The following is a 22,223-nucleotide window of genomic DNA, read 5'->3' on the forward strand; positions in this document are numbered from 1 at the left end:
TAAGGTTGAACAAAGACATTTATTTGTAAAACCAATTCCCAGTGGGGGAGAGGGTGTATCCATAGAAAGTAGAGTGGTGGTCGTGCAGAGGGCCACATGCATACATCAGTGACACCAAGGGCCCAACCAGACGGGCCGCTGCGGGCACTGGGGAGCTACCGACCCCGCCAACAGAGAAGCAAAATGTCCTTTCCGCTCCAGCACACGGTTGTGCCAAGATGTCCTGTGAGAAGGCAATTTGGTCTGACATCCACGGTGAAGTCATCAGGGAACAATTGAGGGAGCCTTTTTTTTTTCTTCCCTATTCTGTGTGGCTCGTTTGCTTCCCACCACACCCGGCTAAAAGCCTAAGTGGTCCTCCGCCCTCCAGAGGATGGGGGCAGTGTCAAAGCCCCGGGGCCTCCTCACATGCCCATCCTTATGCTCTGAATGATCTGAAAGATAGCTGGAAGGAGGAAAACAAGACACAGGCTCAGACAGAGGCAGCCCGCAGCTGGAAACCCCAGGCCGCAGCCAGCCCTGCTTCTGCTGACCACCCCCCCCAAACTCCAGGCCCCTGACATGTTAGCATACAGCTGATTAGATATTTCCTAACAAGGAGTTAAGTTAACAAGAGGTCAGTGAACTTCTTTAAAAAGGCAGCCTTGCTCGGCCTGCCCAGGGATGCCTGGGGGATTTATGGATAACTCCGGCTAATTCCAGCGGGAGCTAAGGCCAGCATTCCCTCAGGCGGAGAGCTTTGGGCCCCCTTCCCCAGAAGCCTTTGGTGGTGGCTGCAGGGGACCGGGTTGGGGGGACACAGGGCTGCCCTCATCGAACAGGTCAGCGAGGCTGCCTTTCCCAAGCTGCAGTGCCCTGGAAAACAGGCAGCCCCTGAGCTGGGAAGGCGGGCCAGGTGGTCGGAGCAGGTGCAGCAGGCTGGGGCCCTGGGTGCGGGAGCCCGGGGATCAAGCTGTCCTGGCGGCTAGCCCCCATCCAGAGCAACACTGAGTTCACACTGAGGGGCTGGGAGCCTGTAAGCCCGCAGAGAATTCTGGTGCCCTGCTGATTGTGCTAAGAGCTGGTGAGACAGCTCCCCAACCTGGGTCTCGCTAGGGAGTTCTTTTGTTTGTTTGTTTGTTTGTTTGTTTTTGTAGCTATGGTGTTCAATTGTGTCCCAGCAGAGTGAGGCCCAGCTTCTATTTTGCACCCTGTCCGGAGGGCAGTGTTGGTCGGTCCTGATGAGGACGACGGGCATCATGATGCACACGGCTGCGACCATGCGTTGTGCGATTTTTTTTTTTTTTTTTTTTTGGAGGCGAGGCTGGGTATCCTTCCACTTAATCATGTCTAAACACGGAATAAACAGGAAAGCAGTGGAGCGGCCGCAGTAAAACAGGCTCTCCAGAACCCTGAGGAAACACGTCGTTGGCATTCCATGATCTAACTTTAGTGAGCACGCACTGGGCGCCAGGTCCCGGGCTTCGGGTGTGCAAAGATCAGTAACACGCAGGGCCCTGGGCGATCTTTCCTGGACAGCTAGATGTGAGGGCGAGATAAGGCCTGAATGCACCTTTTTTTTTTTTCTAAAAACAAACCAAACCAAAAAACAACCCTGCACCCATCGCCACTACTCTCCTCAATTGGATGCACACCAGACATGACATACTATTAATTTTTCATAAATGTTCAGTGTCACCATAATGAGAAACGGTCCTTGGTAAGACTCTGCTGTAACATCGTCGTGGAATATATGTGAGGTTTTCCACCTGACACCAACAGCTCCGGTTGGCTGGGCCCTGGGCTCTCATTTCTGCTTCTGTTTTGATTATTATGATCTCCGCTCACCTCTATGGTGTCACCATACCACCATGCAGTGGCCCCTCTTCTATCATCATGTCGCTACAGACCCAGCAGGGCTGTTAGAATTACATGGAGCATTAAAGCCAGCCGGTTCTGCATGAAGGTCGGAGGGGCTCTTCTCCAGAGGGAGCGAAGGAGTGAATTCAACAACTTGGGATATTTAATTCTGGTTGTGCTGGGAGGTTTCCTTGGCTTCTTCTGGGTTTGGGGATGGGTCTTGACTGGAGAAGGTACTAACTGGGTGAGAAGGCACCTTACCGAGATGTATAAGCTCCCGGAAATCATGGACATCTCTGTCCTCCCCTCCCAAGGCGGACAAGGGATAAGAATCAGATAAACATTCTGTGGTCCAGCTCACCAGGACTGCTGGGAGGCCCCTGTATAGTCAACAACATTAGGGGAAAAATATTTACGTCTACCCTGCCTCATGTTTTGTTCTTGGGTTCGGAGGAAAACGTCCCTAATCTTGACAAACAAGTTGACAGTGGAATGTTAGGGTTAGATGGAACCAGGTTTTCACTGAATAGCTGTGTGACCCGACAAATAATTTAACCTTTTCGAGCCTGTTTCCTCTGGGGTAAAATGAGGACCGTGGTGTTTGCAGTGCTTGTTATAGGGTTTAAACGATATGACACATTGACACATAGGAAGGCTCTGTGACACTGAGGACTCCACCCCGGAGCTGTCGCTGATGTCACCATCCCTGCAGTAATGACTGATGCTTCTCCACGCCTGGGCATCAAGACCAGAGCTCAGTTAAGGCCCAAGTGCTACCCGCCGCTCTCTAGAGGGAACTCCCAAATAGTTCTGAGTGGGAGTTCTGAGCCCTGATAGTTCTGAGCCCTGATTTCTCTATTTGTGCAACTGTAGATGATATGGGACTCAAAGCATGGCAAGGAATAAATAATCATGACACAAGCAAAAAAATCTGCCCATCATCAAACGCTCAAAAATGTTATTTCTCCCTTAACTTTATCCTTAGACAAGAAATGTAGGTCAACAAATAGGAAACAGTCTGTGCCTTAAGTCTATTGTGCCCCATTCGGTTAATCCATGACTTGAAAAGTGCTAGGTAATGATAAAAACCACTTAATTCTTTTTAAGGAAAAATCCGACAAAATTTGCTTGTTTCAGAATAGCAACCCTCTTATTAAAACAACTTGTCAGTTACGGAGTCGGCTTTAAGAACTAATCAAAGATCACTCCTGATCCCACTGAATCCAGGAATTAACATTACACATTAAAATGTGACAATCTGATAGCCCTTCACCTGTTTACAGGTGACTCTGTAAAACTGAACCCGCTTGGAGAGACTACTCTAAGTTCAAGTTCCCCATTGGCCTCCACCTTTAAGGTAATGGGGGGAGGGTTGGGTTTATTATTCCTTTTTCGGTTGTATTAATGTCTTTAAGAAGCCTTCAACGTTCCCTACCAATTCTGTTAACTGTACTTCTGTGTGGCTGCCCGTAATGACCCGCAGAGTAACCCCGGCCTTCCAAGCGCTGACTTTCCGAGGCAGCGAACAGGAAAGGGGCCAACAGTGGGTTCAAAGAGGGAAAGGAAGTGGGGAGTCTGGACCCTGACAAGTTAATAACTTAACAGTGAGTGAACAAAGCTGAGAAAACAGCTGAGCGGCCTGGAGCAGAGGGGCTGTGCGTAGTAAGCCAGACAGCAGGGAGGAGAGGTGCCAAGAAAAGGCAGGCATTCCAGGCCAGGGCATCGGGTCTTAGGCAGGTCACTGGGGTCCAGAGAACTCCAGGCTTGCGCACGAGCTACGGAATCGCAGAGCCTCTGGACTCTGCAACGTGTTCGCTTCCTGATCTTTGGGAACCTTGGATGGTCACGTCTCTCTCTTTTACTTAACCATCCCCTTGCAGTAACATCCTCAGGCTTTCACATGAGAGAACCATTCACACTCAAAAGATCCAACAAACCAGAACGATCCTCCTGACTCGACATCTGCCATCAACAGGTGCCCTCTCGTCCACTCCCCAACTTTTTCTAAAGAGCTGTCTATACTCACTTACTCCATCTCCTTACCTTCAATTCCCAACCCCAATCCACTTCATTCTGGCTTCTGCTCCCTTCACTCCACTGAAATACCTCTTGCTAAAGCCACAAAGCTCCCCCATGTCACTTAATGGGCATTTTCCAGCCTCCTCTTGCCTGCCTCCCCTCCTCACCATTGTTGAACACTCCCTCCTTCAACCCTCTCCTCCCTGGGCCTCTGTGACACTATATTCTCCTGGTTTCTAGTTTTCTTCCTTCCCTTCAGCTCTTCACATACATGGGTTTTATTGGGGGCATCCCGACTCCACTTGACCAGTAAACAAGAATAATGTCGTTCCTCAGTGAGCATTTTGGCTTTCTTCTATTCATTACATTCTTTCTCCCTGGGCGACCTCATCCTCACCCACAATTTCAGCTGGCACATAGCTTTGGATGACTCATCTGTTGGCCCTGACTTCTCCTCAGAGCTGCAGACCCACACCTCCCACCATCTAACTGATACCTACACATTGATGGCTCAAAGACACTTCAACCTCAACAGGATCTTCTCATGGTCTCTTCCCACCACCAAACTTGGCATCATTATCCTCCACCTTGAATGGAAACCCAAAATGCCAGAGCCATCCTGGACACCTCCAACAGGTCACCAAGACCTGTGGACTTTACCTAAGTACCTTGTGATTATGCACCTTTCTTTCCATCTCTCCAGAAGCCACCGTAGTGCAAGTTACTACCATCTTCCCCCAGACCCCTGCGATGACCTCCAACTGGTCTACTCTTGCTCCTCTTCATTCCGTGCTCCATACTGTAGCTAGAATTATTCTTTAAATTAAAATAAATAAGAGGGATCTCTGGGTGGTGCAGCGGTTTAGTGCCTGCCTTTGGCCCAGGGTTCGATCCTGGAGACCCGGGATCGAATCCCACGTCGGGCTCCCTGCATGGAGCCTGCTTCTCCCTCTGCCTGTGTCTCTGCCTCTCTCTCTCTCTCTGTGACTATCATAAATAAATTTAAAAAAATAATAAAAAAAAAGAAAAGAAATGAGAGTGTGTCATCCCTGTGTTTAAAGCACATCAAAAGCTTCCTATTGCCCAATCCTTGAGGAGGACTCCATGACCTGCATAGGCTGGCCCTATCAACCTGTCCAGACTCATCTTGTATCACTCTCCTCTCTGAAGGGTAATCCCTCGTGTTTTCAAAAGCTCTCTGCTCTTACTACAGGCCTTTTACACATGCCATTCTTTTGGTCTGAAATACTTCTCCCGCCCTACCCTGTTGCCTAGTTTTCCTTTATAATCCCAAAGTTATTTCTGCCGAGAAGCCTTCTTCCACCATGTGAAGCAAGAGTTCTCAAATCTGAGTGTGTACAGTAGTCTCCTGAGGACGTGTGGAACAGAGGCTGGACCCCACCTCCAGAGTTTCTAGTCCACTGGGTCCAGAGTGGGAAATGAGAATGTGTATTTCTAACCAGGTCACAGGTGGTGCGGAGGCTGCTGGTCCAGGGACCACACTTTGAGAACCTCCTACCCAGAGGATACCAGCCTTTGTGGTATATGCTTTCACAGCCTTATATGCCTCTCCTTCAAACACCGTCATGGCTGAAATCTCACGTTTCAGCATAACTACTTGACAAACTCCTCTTGCTTCTCCACTAGACTGTGAGCTCCAGGAAAACAGGGACCTTAGATGATTTCTTTTCTTTTATTTATTTTTTTAGAGATTTATTTATTTATTTGTTTGTTTATTTGAGAGAAAGAGAGAGAGAGAGACTGCGAATGAGGGGGAGTAGGAGAAGGGAGAGAATATCCAAGTAGACTCCAACGTAGGGCTCAACCTGAGATCATGACTTAAGCCAAAACCAAGAGCTGGATGCTTAACTGACTCAGCCAACCAGGCACCCCTGGACCTTGAATGATTTTGCTCATGACTATACCACTGGGCCCAGCTCAGCTCTGGGCATAGTAGATCCTCAGTAAATATTTATTGGGGGAATGAAAGGTGAATAATTGCAAAGAGCATGGAGGAAAACACATGTACATTGAAAACCTCAAACTATGACTCTGTGAGCCACGAGTCAACATCAAATCATTACTTTTCAATTCCAATATTGCAAGAGCTCAGTCTTTAGAGGGGAAGGAAAGTCATGAAGGACCATAAACTCCTGAAGTCCCGGGACTATGTCATCCCAACCCTCTTCCACCCTGGGGACTGATCTATCCCAGCTAACTGGGAGTGCCAGAAGGACACGGGGATGGCAGGAAGGGATCCCCGGGGAAACTGTCAGACAGCGAGACAATAGGAGGCTGCCAGAGAGCTGCCTGCCAGGCAACAGGAAGCTTCAGAAGGCCAGTTTTATTGAAAATAAGGCTGATGATAAGCAAGGTCAAGAGATTTGTTGAGAAGAGAGATTGAGACAGGCCAAAGGAAAACCCGTTAGGAGGATAAGATGACTCTAGAAATTATTTAATTCTGATTATTTTTCATCTAAAAAATGAAAAGAAAAATAAAGAGCTGGTAAGAAAAGAGTACAGGTTCTACGAGAGGGTAAGTGGAAATGTCAAGAAATGAGACATTGCAAAGGCGAGTCATTAAGCTCTCAGGAAGAGTCAGCACAAGGAGAGTCAAAGGCAGGGTACTAGTCCTGGTCGCATTTTCTGGTAGCTTCTCCAGAGATGGAGAAGAGGGAAGAGAGAGAGGTGCCTGGGACACATGAGAGCAGAAAGGCGCTGTGGAAAGAAGGAATATTATTAGCAAAGAATATGATGGCCCCATCTCTGGCAAAATGGCACACAGCAGAAACGCTCTTCTGAGGACCAGACTGTACACAAACCCAAATGCTCCATGGGGCAGAAGGCAGAGGGTGGCCTGGAACGAGGGAGGACGCAGGTCCCCTTGAGGCAGCCAGTGGCTGCTGAGATTTCCTTCCCAGAGTGTCCATCGCAGGTCCTGAGGCAGGACATAGAGCTATGTCCTCAGTCCTTCCTTCGTGGTGACATCGAAGGGCTCCTTCTGGGCTGCTCAGTTCCTCAGACATCCTGCTCGCCAGTCTCAGGGGCTGTGACAACCACCCTTGAGCATCACAATTTCGAGAGAGTTCTGGAGGTCTCCGGGAAAGGCCAGTGTTTATTGGTCGACCTGCAGACATGGTGAATTCTTGGTCCTGGAGCAAAGTCCAGAAAAGAGTAAGGTGATCGGGGCCTCCCGGTGGCCCAGTCAACAAGCAGCCCATGGCTGGGTCAAGGCTGTCTCCATCTGGGGGCAGACCCAGGATGGCCGTACATCTGGAACCTCTGGCAGGGAAAGTAGGAGATGTTTTAACAGGAGTTCTTTTCGATATGCATTCATACGCTAAAGGCCTAAGGTTGGTGGACAACTTCTGCTGGGTCTGGTCCTACTCTGTGGGGGAGGCCGTGAGAGAGAGAGAGAATGCAGGGCAATAGGAAGGGGATGGATTTAGAGGTCAGGTTTGGGTCCTACCTCTCTCACTCTTTAGTGGTGATGCGGAATGCTGGCTGATTTCCTCTCTAAGCCTCAGGTTCATGATCTGGAGAAATGAGCCCCAGAGCTTCTCTGCAGGGATTCCGTGATGAGAAGAGCAAAGGTACGTGGAGGGCCTGGTGTCATGACAAGCCCTCAGGAAATGGTAGCCAGCATGGTTCTATGAACAGGTCTTGCTCACCCCCATCTGCTAGTTTATAAAGAATCCTTTCTACAGATAGAGAAGAGGCTTGAGCTGCCCCTGCGGAGGTGACCCCTCCGACCTCTGGCTCACAGACCTGTCCCCCACCTCTCCGGGTGGGCGCTGGCACAGCCACAGCTCCCTCAGGACCTCAGGGCTATCTATCCCAATACAAGTTTTCTAAGTCAAGTCACTGGGAAGATGGAAGTGTTACCTTTCTTTCCCTGTGTGCATTCAGAATCTTGGTCAGAACCCCCCCGAGGGGGCTGAGGGGTGGGGAGACGGTGTACCAAGGGTCATAAGCATAACGACAGTAGCAACAGGCTCCTAAGGTCCTAGGAGCTAGGGACCATCCCTATGTCTTTTAAGAATGGGAGAGCCAAGGCCTAGAACGGGCATAAGTTGGACGAGGCCACCGGCTACTACTAGGTGGCAGAGCCAGGTCTCAAGCCCGGGGGCCTGGCCCTGATGCTGGCACACACACGACTTGGTCCTTTCCCTCCTCCGCACTGTTCTTAACAAAAACAGCCAGTCCTAGGGAGCATCGGGGCGTTGGCCCTTCCAGAGACACGGAGATGCCTTCTGTAAAGGGAGACAGTTGGACCCCCTGACACACGAGGCTGGGGACACGGGAAGGGTTCAGGCCCAGCCGAGAGCATCTCGGGGAATCACTTCTTCGTATCTGTTCTGAATAGGCTGTCCTCAAGGACGGACCTGCCTGTGGCATGCTATCCCCTCCACCCCCCCGCACCCACAGGCAGGCAGGGGCCCTGGACGATACAGGAGCCTGTCGTCTGTTAAGTGACACACAAAGGAAATGTCTCTGCCCAGAAACAGCGCAGCTACTCGCAATTCGTGTGCCAAACAAACCTAGCAGGCCCTTTGCTGAGAGGCATTAGCTCTGTCATGATCGAGGCCAGCGCTGGGCCAGACACAGCTTCCTATCTGACGGGCAAGGAGAGTCCAGATGTCTGTTCCCTTCTTGGGATGAAAAAAAATCATAATATCCAGCAACACACGCACGCGCACACAGTCACACACACAGTCACACACACACTCACACATAGACACGCTCTCACGCACACACATCCTACTAAAACCAGGACAGATGCCCTTTTATTAATTTCCCTCTAAGATTTGAGCAGAGCTCAGCTGCTTTTTTTTTTTTAAGGTGAAAATGCACTAGTCTAGATGTTTCCTTCTTCAAATACACTTCATTTTTTTTTTTCTGGTGATAGAAGTAATATATGCTCACTGACAAAACTGGGAAATAGAGAAAAGTCTGAAGGAAATAACAGGCATTGGTTAATCCTATTACCCGAGGGGTTTCCCTTTGATGGGGGATGCAAGCTCACCTTGTTTCGAGAAGACCCAGGCCTCGGTAGCCATTGCAATTCGCATCATCTCTAATTTAGGAAAGGAGAGTCAGGCTTGGCCACAGCGAGAGGAAGAAAATTGAAATCAGGAATCCGTGAGGGAGAGACAGTCTGAGGGAGGGACCGGGCCGTGGCTGGCATGTAAGAGTTTCCCTCTGGAAACCAAGGGGTCATGGCACCAAGTGAGCACTCCATGAACCCCAGTGGAAGTGTCCCTGAGGACCTGAGGGTGAGGCCCAGAAGGGTGAGGCCCTGTTGCAAAGAGCGCGGCCTCCGACTGGGGCCCTCTGTCTCCAGTTGCCCACTGGGGCTGGGAAAGGGGAAGGACTGCCACGGGGTACGAGACAGGTGGATATGCTCACTGCCCAACGGAACTGTCTAGAACAACCAACACGTTTAAGGACAAGACCTAATTTCAAGGAGTCCAGGAGGCCTGGACTAGTTCTAGTCCCAGGGGAAAGCCGAAAAGGCTGAAGACGGTTGTCCTGTCAACCTGTGGCACTAACATTAGGAAAAGGCTGGGCCACGGGTGGCAAAGATGAGCTTGGGACCCTGCTGTGGCGGATGTTAGGAGTCAACTGCAGCAGATACCTCCCCCCCCCCCCAAACCCCAGAGCCTGGCTCAGGCCTCACAATCCTTCCCAGGAAAGTTCTTAAAATTGCTGAGGGCAAAGGGGAGAGGAAAACCCAGGGCTCTGGGGTCCCCCCTGCAATGACTGGCTTCACTGCCGGTCTGGGGCACTGCCTGGGGATGGCAAGTGGCTTCCAGAGATAGTAGCGGGCCTATCTGGGCGACGGCATCTCCTCAGACACACATTCCGGGGCGCGCTTGTCTCTGAGTCTCAAGATAAAAACAAGCAGTGCTCGGGAGCTACGGCAGGTTCTCAAGGAGGCGGGCTCCAGAGGGGACCTGGACGGCCAGGGTGGGCTGCTTATCTGGAAAGAGGCCCCACCGCCCGCAGAAATGGAAGATAATGTTTTTATAAAGAAGAGAGAGAAAAACACAGCAAAGCCTCTGAGCATCCTTTGGGCTTCTGCGTGCACCTGGGGTCCTTGGAAATCATGGAAGGACAAACGCCACCTGCCAAGTCCCAGGCCAAGACTTGAACGAGAAAAGTTTCTGGCCTTGGGTGTGGGGGGGACCTGGGGGACTCAGCAATTGAGCGGTTGAGCGTCGGCCTTCGGCCCAGGGCGTGACCCTGGGGTCCTGGGTTCGAGTCCCACATCGGGCTCCCCGCAGGGAGCCTGCTTCTCCCTCTGCCTGTGTCTCTCAGGAATAAGTAAATAAAATCTTAAAAAAAAAAAAAAGAAAAGAAAAGTTTCTGGTCTACTTGGAATACGCATCTGGGGAGACTATAACAGGCTTTCTGAGAAACAGGTTTTGGGTTTTGGACAGAATGTATATACTATGAATAACAATAGAGCAAATGACACAAAGAATGGTGTGGCCCCGAGTTGTCCTATCCATGTCCTATCCGGGTGATACCATGTCTCAAAAGAACACACTGTTCCCAAAGCCCTTGTATCTCGCAAAGAAAACTTCTGCAGCCAAACAGTGGTGTGGTCAGGTTGCCTTAAGGAAATGCAGCTTCACGTTCCATTTCTGTTATTCAACTTAAAGTACAAGCCCCTATTGGTTAATTCTAGTCTGCACGTGGGTGCTTCCTTTGTCCTGGGTGGGGAGGTCTGAAAGATTTTGCTGCTTTATCATCGGAAAATAGTCTCGTGCACCCAGAGGGTTATCATTTACATTGCTGACACCCATCCTCGGAGAGGCAGGGCCTCTGGCTTTTTCAAAGATCAAGAGCGACGCGAGTGGCTGAGCCTGGAAGGAGGAAAGGCAAAAGGAAGCCGAGCCCCCCACGGCACACGAGCCCCAGCTGCAGAGCCACTGTTCTCCACGAGGGCCACGGTGTCGGAAGCTGCAGCTTTCAAGCTTGCTGGGGACCAGCACCGATGTCCCTGGAGTCACTCAGTGCCAGGGGAGGCTGGGGAGGGGCCCCCGGGATCCCTCTTCGATCAGTAAGGAAATCGATAGAGAGAGTCAATAATGCATCCAAGGTTGTCCAGCTGATGGCCACTCTAGGCTTTGAACCTACATCTGGCACATTCCAGAGCCCTCCCCCTCTCCGAGGCCTCTTAACCTCTTATCCTCTTATGGCCAATTGGTCAGGTTTCAAAGAAGTGTCTTGCCCAAGAGCCCTTTTGCAACCATGGAGAGTAAAAATCTACTTGCTCTGAAGAGGGGTGTGTTTGGGCAGCTCCCCCAACTGTGTCTCAACAGGGCCACGTGGTGAGGGCTACGACTGTGTGCCTGGGCTGGACCTCAGCGCAGCCCCCGGGGGTCTGGCGCCCTTATCTGATTTCCTGGGGAGGGGGTGAGCATTCTCTGGGTGCATGTCTGCGCCGGGGTCCCTGGGTGCCTGCGCTCTGTGCCCTCACCACTGCCCTGATTCCTCTCCCTCCTTTCTCACTATCTGGCTCTTATCAGCCCCACAGGCATGAAAGGCATGTGCGGAGAATGAGGAAGGCCTGCAAAGGGGCCGGGAAGCAAGGGGTCAAGCTGCGACACATGGCTCCCCGTGGTTAAGGGGTCCGGTGACCTCCTGGAGGTTTGTTAACTCGCTTTTGCACACACACGGGAGTAAGGGTGACCAGTAAGTGAGCGCATATACTTCAACGCCAACGTGTTCCCAGCCTTAATCCTTTCCCATAATCGAGCTAAGAAAACAGGTAAGATGCACATTCCTTATAACTTGCCTGACCTCCGTGTGTCTCCATCCCAGGCCCACGGACTCTGTTTCTAAAAAGATGTTATACTACATGTTGGCAAATCGAACTTCAATTAAAAAAAAAAAAAAGTTTCTAAAAAGAGCACTTTGCCCAACCAAGCATCACGAGAAAAGTGGGTTAACAGAGTGGGGTAAGGAGAGCGAGTCTTTCAAGAGCATCAAGTCCAGGATCAACACCTTCATCAATCTTGGAAGATTCCATAGCTTTCCTGTCTGTATAAAAACATACAAACTATGAATCTCCAGCCACGTGGACTCACTCACTGTGACCAGGAGCTTCGATCACCCAGCACCAGGGAGGTTTGGGGCACGAAGCAGAGGACCTGAGAAAATCCCATTCTTTTACAGGCAGAGAAGACACTGGCCTTGCAACCTTCCGAAGGAAAAGCTCGGGAGGGACAGGAGGCTCCGTACGATGAGCTGAATCGTGACTAATCCCAGGGAGGTGGCAACAGGGACAGATCTAAAGGAGTTACTGTGTTTTTTTTTTTTTTTTCATGACATGTTTGGATAGCAAAGAACACGTACAAAGATAGAAGGAAGGGCACAGTACCAAGGACAAGTTGAGAAGAGTGACACATTTTTGTGAGAACAGTGCCCGGCTTGAGCTGAGGCTTGCAAAAAAAAAAAAAAAGAGAGAGAGAGAGAGAGAGAGAGAGAGAAAGGTGGTAGTGGATTATTTTTAGTTATGATTAAAAAAGAGATGAAGCCCATTATCTAGGGATCACGGTAGCATGTTAACAGAACACAGAGAAAGTGAGATGACCCAACTCCTAACTAGCCTCACTGTAAAAGGAACAGAGGAAGACCTAAAGCACCATCCCCGGAAGAGCAAGGGACCTGAAGGCAGACGGTGTGACATGTCCCTAATCGCGGTGTCCTCTCCGCCACTTTGAGTCTGCATCTCCAGGCCCTGCAAGCGCCCGTCCCAGGCCCCTGGACAAACCCCCAGGAAGGATAACAGAGCCAATGTAGTTAATCCCTGGGAAAAAAAAATGCATGGAGGCTGGGAGGGCTCCAAAAGATTGGTGTCAGCAGATGTCCCAATTTACTCGGGGCGGGGGGGTGGTTGGTGGGAAGAGACACGGTTCCTACTATATAGACCAAGAGCCTGGCAAGATTATAATTAAAATGCAATTTCGAGAAGGTTTTTAAGAAGCCCTTTGAAAAGGATGGGCATTGAGAACCAACACAGGTTTGAGACTTTATTGACTGAACCCGCCCTCTGTGCTACCTAACGATGCAGACTGGGGTTTGGGTGGGGGCTGTTTAATGTGTATCTTGATGCCAAAAATAAGAAAACAGTGGCTCTGTATCTATTAGGTTCCTGACAACCCTGGCTGCAGGATGACTGGGCTCACGGATGCCTCAATAGGGCTTTGGCCATTCTTGAGCCCTGCATATAGCAGATTTCAAGCCTAGGAGCCTTGTCACCTGGCATTCCCTCCTGTGGAATGACCTTCCCTTTGTCTGGTGGTTTGTCCTTCAAAACTCAGTGCAAATGGCACCTCCTCTGGGAACTTTCTCCTCTGCCCTGTACGATTTGGAAGTCCCTGCCCTAGTCTGATCATGTGTGTTCTCCTGTATTCACTTGTTGGAATCCTAACATCCAGTGCGGCAGTAGAAGGCAGGGGCTTTGGGAGGTGGTAAGGTCATGGGGGTGGAGGCCTCATGAGAGGGATCGGTGCTTTTAACTATTTTATTTTATTTTTTTATTTTTTTTATAAAGATTTTATTTATTCATGAGAAAGAGAGAGAGAGAGAGAGAGGCAGAGACACAGGCAGAGGGAGAAGCAGGCTCCATGCAGGAAGCCCAACATGGGACTCGAACCCGATTCTCCAAGATCATACTCTGGGCCGAAGGTGGCGCTAAACCACCAAGCCACCTGGGCTGCCCTAACTATTTTTTTTTAAAAAGATGCTTTGATTTATTTGAGAGAGAGAGAGATCATGAGCAGGGGGGAAGGGCAAGAGGAGGAGCTGACTCCCTGCTGAGCCCGATGGGAGAATCGATCCCAGGATCCCCGGGATCATGACCTGAGTTGAAGGCCGACACCTAGCGGATTGAGCCACCAGGTGCCCGGCATTAGTGCTCTTGTAAAAGACACCCCACAGATCTCCTTACCCCCCCTGCGATGTGAGGCTACCAGGAAAAGTCTGGGACCGGGAAGAGGGCCCTCACCGGACCATGCGGTACCCTGATCTGACTTCCAGCTTCCAGAACTGTAAGTGATACATTGCTGCTGTTCATAAGCCGCCTGGTCTGTGGGATTTTGTCACACGGGCCCAAAGAGCCTCAGACAATCCCTTATCCGCGCCCACCAAGCACCCTGGGCACGCTGCTATCATGGAACTCTCCCCCCACGTGCAACTGCCAGCCTCCTTATCTGCCTCCCTCAGGGCCTGCAGGCTCCTCAAGGGGTTTGCATTTCCAACGCTTGGGACAGGGCCAGGCACACAGGGGACCCCCGAGACCTGGTGACTGTTTGCAGGCGTCTTGCTGAGATGTTCAAGGTCAGCCTGAAGGGAGTTGTCCCTAATGGCGTTCCGGAGGCTTCTCAGTGTCTAGACTTTCCTAGTGACTCGGAGGAGTTATGCGCTTTCAGAGACTGTAAAGCTGGCGGAGGAGGATGATTAGATAAAAGGCTCAAGGTTCAAGACCTAACAATCTACAGGCTGGCCATAAAGCCTGAGAATGCAGATTATTTTTTTATGTGGATTTATTTTTCCTGATTTGTGTGTGTGTGTGTGTGTGTGTGTGTGTTGGGGGCATGCTAAAGGCATACGTTTGTTTGTTCTGTTTTTGGCTGAAAATCAGAGACAGATCGTCTGAGGCAATGCGTAACGGAAGACTCTGCAGGCCATACTCCTTGTAATCGTGTACAGTGCTCTGAGCCATGCACGACTAATGGGGGGAGACCCTGAGCATATCACGTCATGTCACTGACCGTATTGCGCATTGCAATGTGGTATCGGCAAGCCATTTATTATGTATATTCTTTTACGTTTCTAGACTTCGTGGCTACCCTTGTAGAAAGACAACTGACAACCAACAGTAAAATTTTAATAGAAATATTCATGAAGCTTTATGTTAGATCTCCAAGAAAGTCAACTGGATATCTACAGTATGGGCCACATCTGGCTTTATTCATCCATCCACACATCCACGGATCCATCCAACCAACACACCGAGCACTCACTACGTGCTAAATACTTACAAGAATGTACACACTTAGTGGATGACTAAACACTGCCTCCCCTGAGCTTATGTCCCAGGGGTGGAAAATGGATAGTAAGTAAGCGAACTAAATAATGTCATATGTTGATGAGGGCCATGAATAAAACAAGACAATGTGTGATGGGGATAAGGGACAACTTGGGACTGGGGTGGGGGCGGAGGTGTGGAGATGCATCTCTGAAGCTTGCAGGACATTTATGTAAAGAAGAGCCTGGTGGTGCTGAGCTGGTCATCAGCTCGATGTGAGTCTCGGATGTGCTGTGACTGTTGAAAATAAACTGAAGCTCGGGTCATATTAATAGAAACAGAGTGACAGGATGAAGGTCAGTCAGTGACAATCCTACTGCCTCTGGAGCAGTCACACCATTTCTAGACTTCTGCAGCTGCAAATGCTATAAATTTCAAGAAAGTCATGAAGTGCATCCAGAAGAGGGGGGGTCTAGAAACCACATCTTATGAGGCGAGGTTGAGAGAGGTAGGGAAGGAGTTTAGTTGGCAGAGTTTAAACTCATCTTTGAGAGAGCCGAAGATTCAAGATGTTCAGAAGAGAGCGAGTCCATGCCTTGTGGTGTTAGGAGTTCACCCCTGAACTACTGAGAAGACAGCACAGCGTCGTTCAAAAGAGGGGAGATGTCTCTAGCAGAATTAGGGCCATACAGAAACGGGGTAGGTATTTTGAAGAAGTGAGCCCCCCACCCTCAGAAGTATTCTAGCAGAGGTTAGATAACGTCTGCTAAAGATGAGAGATCCCCGTAATGGGTAAAAGATTCCTATTGAGCTGCATCCTTGGGAACGGGGTACAGTTTTGTTTCTGTAAGTGAGAGATCTCGGGAGCCTCGGAAGGCCTGTCCCGCTAGAAATGACCTCGTTTCTCCCCACTGACCACTATTGCAGAGACCCAATCTCGGGGATTGGGGATTACAAGACTCCTAATAACAGAATTCAACTAGAAACAACTGCATGATCCCATGCTCAAGCCTCCTGTGTATGTGTGTGTGTGTGTGTGTGTGTGTGTGTTTGCACGTGAGTATAAGCAAAGCTCTCTGAACTTACAGTAAGAGGCACAGGTCAAAGGCCCAGTTCTCCCTAGTTCTCATTTCCTTGTAGGGCAGAAAGCCTCTCCCTTTCTCCGGAATCTGGAGCTATCTTGGGCAGACAGGTGCTCCGCTCTGTTCTAACTGCCCTTTTTAGGCCACGTTTTCACACAAAGGTTTAACTGAACTCTCAAGTGTGTACAGCCGACTTAATTGCTCCGTGTAATCATCTTACGATTATGATTTGATAGTATATCAATTCTGTCCCTACTCATATTTGCTCTGCCGGCCTAGAGACTGGTTCAAAACCCACCGAGATGAAGGCTTCAGGCAGTGATTAACTTGAATCCCAGACCAATATTTTTTTTTCTGTCTATTTACTTATGAAATGTGTTTCTGAAGAACAGAGCAGAACATGGGCCGTGAGGTCAGCGAAAAACCCATACCTGAGCCACAGACAACAAAAACAAACAGTGCCAACAGCCATGGTCCCACAGGATATTTCTCTTCTTGTGGCCTCTGAAAGGGAATGGGGGAAAGTAAGATTAGGTTCATTGATTCAGGAAACGTTTGTGGGGTACTGCTAGACGCTACTAACGGCTGGGGACGCCACGGTGAGGGAGACAGATCCCGTCTTAATGCCCAGTGGGCAGAAGTAGCTGAAGAAAGCCAACTGTAATGGGTCCACAGAGGTGTGAACAGGCTCATCAATAACCTTATTTCTACTCCTGTAATGCAGTGAACTTGGTGGGCTTAAACATTCTGGGGATGGATGGGGGTACAAATACACAAACCAATACAGTGATTTGGGAGCCCCAAATGACACTACTCCATTTGTCAAAGGCACACTCTATGCCAGGCTCTCCCCTGGGCAATCTCCAGCCCCTATTTCCACCACCCACAGCTCTGTGCAAGGCGTATTATCATCTCCCCACTTCTAGTTGGGAAAGAGACACCCCAAGTCTGGTAGCTTGAGCAAGGGCTGGGATTTAGGACTGCCCCCTTAGAGAGCCAGGGTGTTTTCCACTGATAGAGTCATCTTTAATTCCTGAACCTGTGGATTCCAAGTAAGGTCACAGAACAGCCATTTTCTCAAAACCTTCTATGTGCCCCCCCTTCCCTCCCAAAAAAGTCGAGAAGTGGATGCCATGGAAATCCTTGGAACGACAGAAGCGGCATGGCGACCGTGAGTGGCTCTGCCAAGGAAGCAGCATTTTGTAACAAAGCTCCTGAACCTCAGTGAAGCTTATGCTTTGGGGAAATCTCTACATTCCCTGGGGAGCAGAAGGGCACTACTGTGCCCACATGAACCTGGCCCTGTGTACCTCCTGCCCCCCTCAAACCAACAGCACAGGCATAATAAGAATGACCATCCACAGCCTAGGTCTCTTTGCAGGTGGGGCCTGGACCTTAAAATCAAATCGATCCATGGAAGGACTATCTTTTGAGGGGGGGGGGCACCCGAAACAGTGGTGAGTTTCTCAAATAAAAAGGGTAAAAATCAGAGTGAAAAAAATAAAGAACTCACTCCCATTTCTTCCTGTGTGTGAGCCAAAAAGAGGCTATCCCCAAGGTAAATTAGGGAACTGGTTGTCTCACAGATGGGGCCACAATTCTTTGGTTCTCGGCTTGCCCGTTACATTCTGAGAGAGCGTCCTGTCTTCTACCTCAAGTGGGTCCACTGACCACCTATCTATCGCCACCGGCTTTTTCTTGACAGCATGTATTAGAGTTCGTATCTGTTTATTCTCAGGATTACGTGTTTACTGTCTGTCTCTCGGCCAGACCATCGGCTCACGAGGGCAGGCACTATGTTGCTTTCCTGAATCAATGTACAGCAATGGCTGGTACAGGATGTACACACAGGAGGTGCTCAATAAGTGCTCATCGGAAAATGAATAAGCATAAGAACTTTTTTTGTATATATATAAATACTTCCTAATTGGTGGTAGGGTTATCCCTATCACCCTCTTACTGGAGAAGTACAGATGAAAGTGCTACTGGCAGGTAGACTCTAAAGATTAAAACCCCTCAATTCTCTGGCCTTGACAAGCACTTAACACCAGATCAAGGTCAGATCAGGTAAATAACAGTGATATTAACTAAAGTTACCTGAACAGAGCGTGGCACTTAGCCCTCTCCACCCTCTTACATTAATGCCCTACCAATCTGTCATAGTTGACCAGAAACCAGTTCTGTGGCTGTCATCCCACTAATGCTATATAAAAAGTTCATTTAGCTCTGTCTCAAGCAAAGCCAACAAGTGAATTTAGGAGCCCGTAAATGAATTACTGGTCCAATGCGGATACCAAACGGAGTCCATTATTGTTCCTTTGCAGGAAAACACAGATTGTCAACACGCAGAGCTTGGGCTACAAAACACAAATAATGTATTTGATGACATTTGCCAATAAATCAATGTTACTGGAGGACTCTCAGAGCTCAACAACAGCAATGTGTCCTTTTCTGAGAGCTTGGAGATCCTCTTTTTTGCAAGCAGTACCCAGCTCAGTCCCACTGGGGCAATTCACCTAAGCCTGAATCTATGGCTGGCAAAGGAAGGAAAAGCAATAGAATCCTGCAAATGACATGGTTCATCTCAAACAGAAGTTTGCTACTTCTGGCGGCTTTGGAACGTCGGGGGCTGGCTTTCCCCATGATTATACACCAGCAGGGTAACTCAGAACTCTGAAATTTGAATCCCCCTTCGTTCTGGAGAAGTTACTACTATATAATCACAAAATGATTATTCTATTTCCTTCTTTCTTGGATTTATCTGCTACCTGGGAGAGTATCATTCACTTCGTAGCTGTTAACTGATGAAATTCTGAAGGATCTGCATACAACTGAAGGGGTTTATTTCGGAAGGATTATTCTGAATTTTCAGTTAGACTCTGTTCACAGGTCCCCAGTGTCATCCTGGAACAAGTCACCCTTGTAAGTTACTTCTTTCAAAGTATAATTGTGTTTGACCTGTGATTAGGGAAATGAGATTTAGGGTTTAAAGTATTTCTTTTTGAAAGAGAACTTCATTTATCTTTTTGGACGCTGGTCCGTTTACGATAAAGTTACCCAAAGAGGTCTTCTAACCAACTGAAGATCAACATAGACTGTGGCTTGGTTTGGGAAACTTTCATTACGAATGTAGTAGGGCCGTGTGAACACCTTCATAGGTGCCAGGCACTTTGGAAGGGCCCACTCCATGGTATAGCAGAACCTATTTATATTCACTCATCATAGATTAAACAAGTATGAATGGAGCTCCGAAAGTTGAGTTGAGTTCCAATGGCGTTAAGTCCATGTTTTAGATAGCTAAACATTTCCCCCCAATTTTTAAGTTTCCTTATTTTGAAGACAGTAACTTTTTCTTTCCCCCAGATCTCAACGGTCTTCTAATGGCCTTGAGAAGCCAGAGGCGGCCCACACTGAGTCTACAGAGCCTAATGGATACATCGGCTCCCCAAATCGGTTCCCGTGTTGTTACTTTTGCAGGCCTATACTTGTCACCTGAGTTCAGCTAATCATTTTCTTAGTTCTTTAGTTTCTCAGTTCATTAAAAAAAACCACACAACTAGAGATTTCCAGCACATCAGCTAGTCTGTATATCTAGGACGAAGCGATCTCCCAGGGACATAAAACCCTGAGTGCTTTAACATCAATTAAAATTTATTTTTTTTTTCAAGGTCAGTTTGGACAGCAAGGTTTGTTTTTCTGAGCAAAACCAAATAGGGAAAATAGATCTATGTGAAAAGTGGTTCGGATTCAGTGGCATAGTAGCATTTTACTGCTCAGTCACCACTAAATGATCTAACACCCGGGGTGTGTGTGTGTGTGGGGGGGAATTTCCATTGTAACTTAAATCTGGAGCTGTGTATGAAGCTCTGGGTAGATCCTAGAGTTTGATCCTAAGGTCTCTCTGCTTGGTTTTGTAGGAATCCTGCTGTGATGATTGGAGCTGTAGCGTTTTGCTCAGTTACTGAGCTAAAAGGAATTGCCTCATCAGCTCTGCAAGCTCTTCCAGCCAAACCCCAAGCTTCATCTGGACTTCGCTTAAGTGTCTAGGATAATAGATTCCAGGCGCCTTGGCTCATAGGCTTGGAGACCAACACTGCCCGACAACTGGTCCCAGGCATGCCTCTGAATGTCCCAAATCGGCGGCCTGGCATTTTCTCTTGAAGACACTCTAGAAGAAACCCCCTGTGCAGAGGCCCAGGTTTTACTTTCAAGTCCAGTTATAAAAGCCTTAATCTAATCTCCAAAGTTCTGGATCATACCCTCAGGATGGAGAACAAGAGTAGGGCCGCATTTCAACTGGAGCCCAGTGGGGAGAGGCCTCACGGGAGAGGAGGCAAAGGAGAGAAAGCAGGATGGAGGGAAGACGGGGCTCTGAACCCCGCTTCCCTCGGACTTGCACAAGCCCTTACAAAGGGGCTGCCGAGAAAAGCCCGCCGCGGGGGGTGCCCAGGGTGGAGCGCCGGGATCGGCCGGACCGGGTGATGGTAAGGGCCTCCGTTCCCCAGCATTCATGCAAGCGTGCGTGCACCCAAGGGTCAAGGGGGGTCAACCCCCCGCAGTGGGGTTCACTGCTCCCTGAGGATGGGCCTCTCGGGCTCCGCGGAGACAAAGGCCCACTCCCTCCCGGGGCTGTCTCTGCCGCTCCCGGCCCCACCCGCCCTGGGCGCCCGGGGAGCCGCGACGAGCCCCGCCCGCCCCCGCCCGCCCCCGCCTTACCAGGGTCTTGGCTACGTTCCCCCTCTGGGTGATGTTTTTGCTGTGCTTCTCGTTGGCCATCCGGATGCGCTGCTTGGCCACCATGGCTGGGCGCTAGCCCCCGGCACGAGCCCCCGCGACCGCGACCGCGACCGCGACCCGGCGGCGGGGACAGCGACAGGGCGGCCGCGGGCGCTGCAGGTGGCAGGCGCGGCCCCCGAGCCCCGCGCACCCCGCTCCAGCCCCCCGCGAGCCGGCTCCGGAGAGGCCAGAGCCCGGACGGAAGTAATCTCTCATCTCAGGAAACCCTCCGCTGCTTCCTCGCCATCCTTCCGGTCCCCCCTGCTACCTAACCAGCGCGGCCGCCCCAACCTGGGCGGCGGGAGCGCAGCGCGGGGGCCCGGCCGGGGGGGGAGGGGGTGAGGGGAGGGGAGGGGAGGGGAGGGGGGACCTGCCGGGTGGGGAGGGGGAGGGGGAGGGGGCGGGGCGGGGAGGAGCGGGAGGGGAGGGGGCGGGGCGGGGCGGGGAGGGGCGGGAGGGGAGGGGGCAGCACGGGGGGACCTGTGGGGAGGGGGGCGGGGAGGGGAGGGGGCAGCAGCGGGGGGTGGGACCTGCCGGGTAAGGATAGGGGACGAGGGAGGGGAGGGGAGGGGAGGGGGGCAGCACGCGGGGGGGGGAACCTGCTGGGTGGGGATGGGGGGGGAGGGGGCGGGGTAGTACGGGGGAAGGGCCCTGCCCGGTGGGGATCGCGGAGGGGGGTGGGGAGGGGGGCAGCACAGTGGGGGTGGAGGAGGGGGCGGGGAGGGGGGTACCTGCCGGGCGGGGAGGAGGGAGGGGGCAGCACGCGGGGCCCCGCCGGGTGGGGATGGGGAGGGAGGCGGGGAGGGGGCAGCACCTGGGACCCCCTGCCGGGTTGGGATGACGGGGAGGGGGCGGGCTGCACGGGGGGGGGCGGGGGCCCTGCCAGGTGGGGATCGATCAGGGGGCGGTGGGGGGGCAGCACGGGGGCGGGCGTGGGGGGGTCCTCAAAGGACAAAGCAGAGCGGGGGCGAGGCCGGGCCCTTACTGTCGGGGACAGTCCCGAGAACCCCGGGGCAGGGGTCTGGGCACGGGGTCCTGCGCCCGGGAGCCCCTTCCCCGCAGGACCTTGGTCGAGCGCTGCCGAAAGCGCGGGAACTCCGCGAGGGTGGGGCTCAGTGGGCGCGAGGCTGGACTTGGGCGGGTGGCCTTGCCCTGGAGGCCGAGGGGCCACACGGGGGAATGACAGCGGGCAGGCGGCAGGTGTGGCGCAGACAGGTGTGGGGGCTGGGGGGGCCTGGGCGCCTTTGGCCCCGCCCGCGGGGCGGTTGGAGCTCCTCCCGCCACCCTTAGCCCGAGGGACCTGGACTGGGAGGTTCCTGGCACCGCAGGGATGACAGCTAGAGTGTGGGTGACTCACTGGCACTAGTGTTGGGGCCCGCAGATTGCCTGCTTCCGGGGCGGGGGTGGGGGGGCCGGGAGGGGCGTTGAGTCCTTCACTTTTCCTTGCGCCCCAAGACTTGAGG

At 51.2% G+C, this 22,223-nt stretch overlaps 1 protein-coding gene and 1 long non-coding RNA gene across 3 annotated transcripts in view; one reads left to right on the forward strand and one right to left on the reverse strand.

Moving 5' to 3' along the window:
• SERP2 (stress associated endoplasmic reticulum protein family member 2) lies at positions 1-21,084 on the reverse strand. Of its 2 annotated transcripts, none has more exons than XM_025478224.3 (3): positions 20,701-21,070; positions 16,416-16,488; positions 1-445 (listed from the first exon to the last, which is right to left on the reverse strand). In XM_025478224.3, exons 1-3 carry the CDS (start codon positions 20,782-20,784, stop codon positions 405-407), a joined length of 198 nt encoding a protein of 65 aa, XP_025334009.1. In that variant the 5' UTR covers positions 20,785-21,070; the 3' UTR covers positions 1-404. The 2 variants fall into 2 exon arrangements, with proteins under 2 accessions (XP_025334009.1, XP_025334008.1); XM_025478223.3 differs by lacking the exon at positions 1-445 and adding an exon at positions 5,538-7,140 and having other exon boundaries at positions 20,701-21,084.
• The window catches only part of LOC118351931 (uncharacterized), a 15,474-nt gene continuing 6,746 nt past the window's right edge, over positions 13,496-22,223 (forward strand). The window contains exons 1-2 of the long non-coding RNA XR_004808178.2: positions 13,496-13,922; positions 19,902-20,468. This is a non-coding gene — a long non-coding RNA (uncharacterized LOC118351931). The remainder of the gene's footprint in view (positions 13,923-19,901; positions 20,469-22,223) is intronic.

This window comes from Canis lupus, chromosome 22, assembly GCF_003254725.2.
Source record: "Canis lupus dingo isolate Sandy chromosome 22, ASM325472v2, whole genome shotgun sequence".
Taxonomy (NCBI): domain Eukaryota; kingdom Metazoa; phylum Chordata; class Mammalia; order Carnivora; family Canidae; genus Canis; species Canis lupus.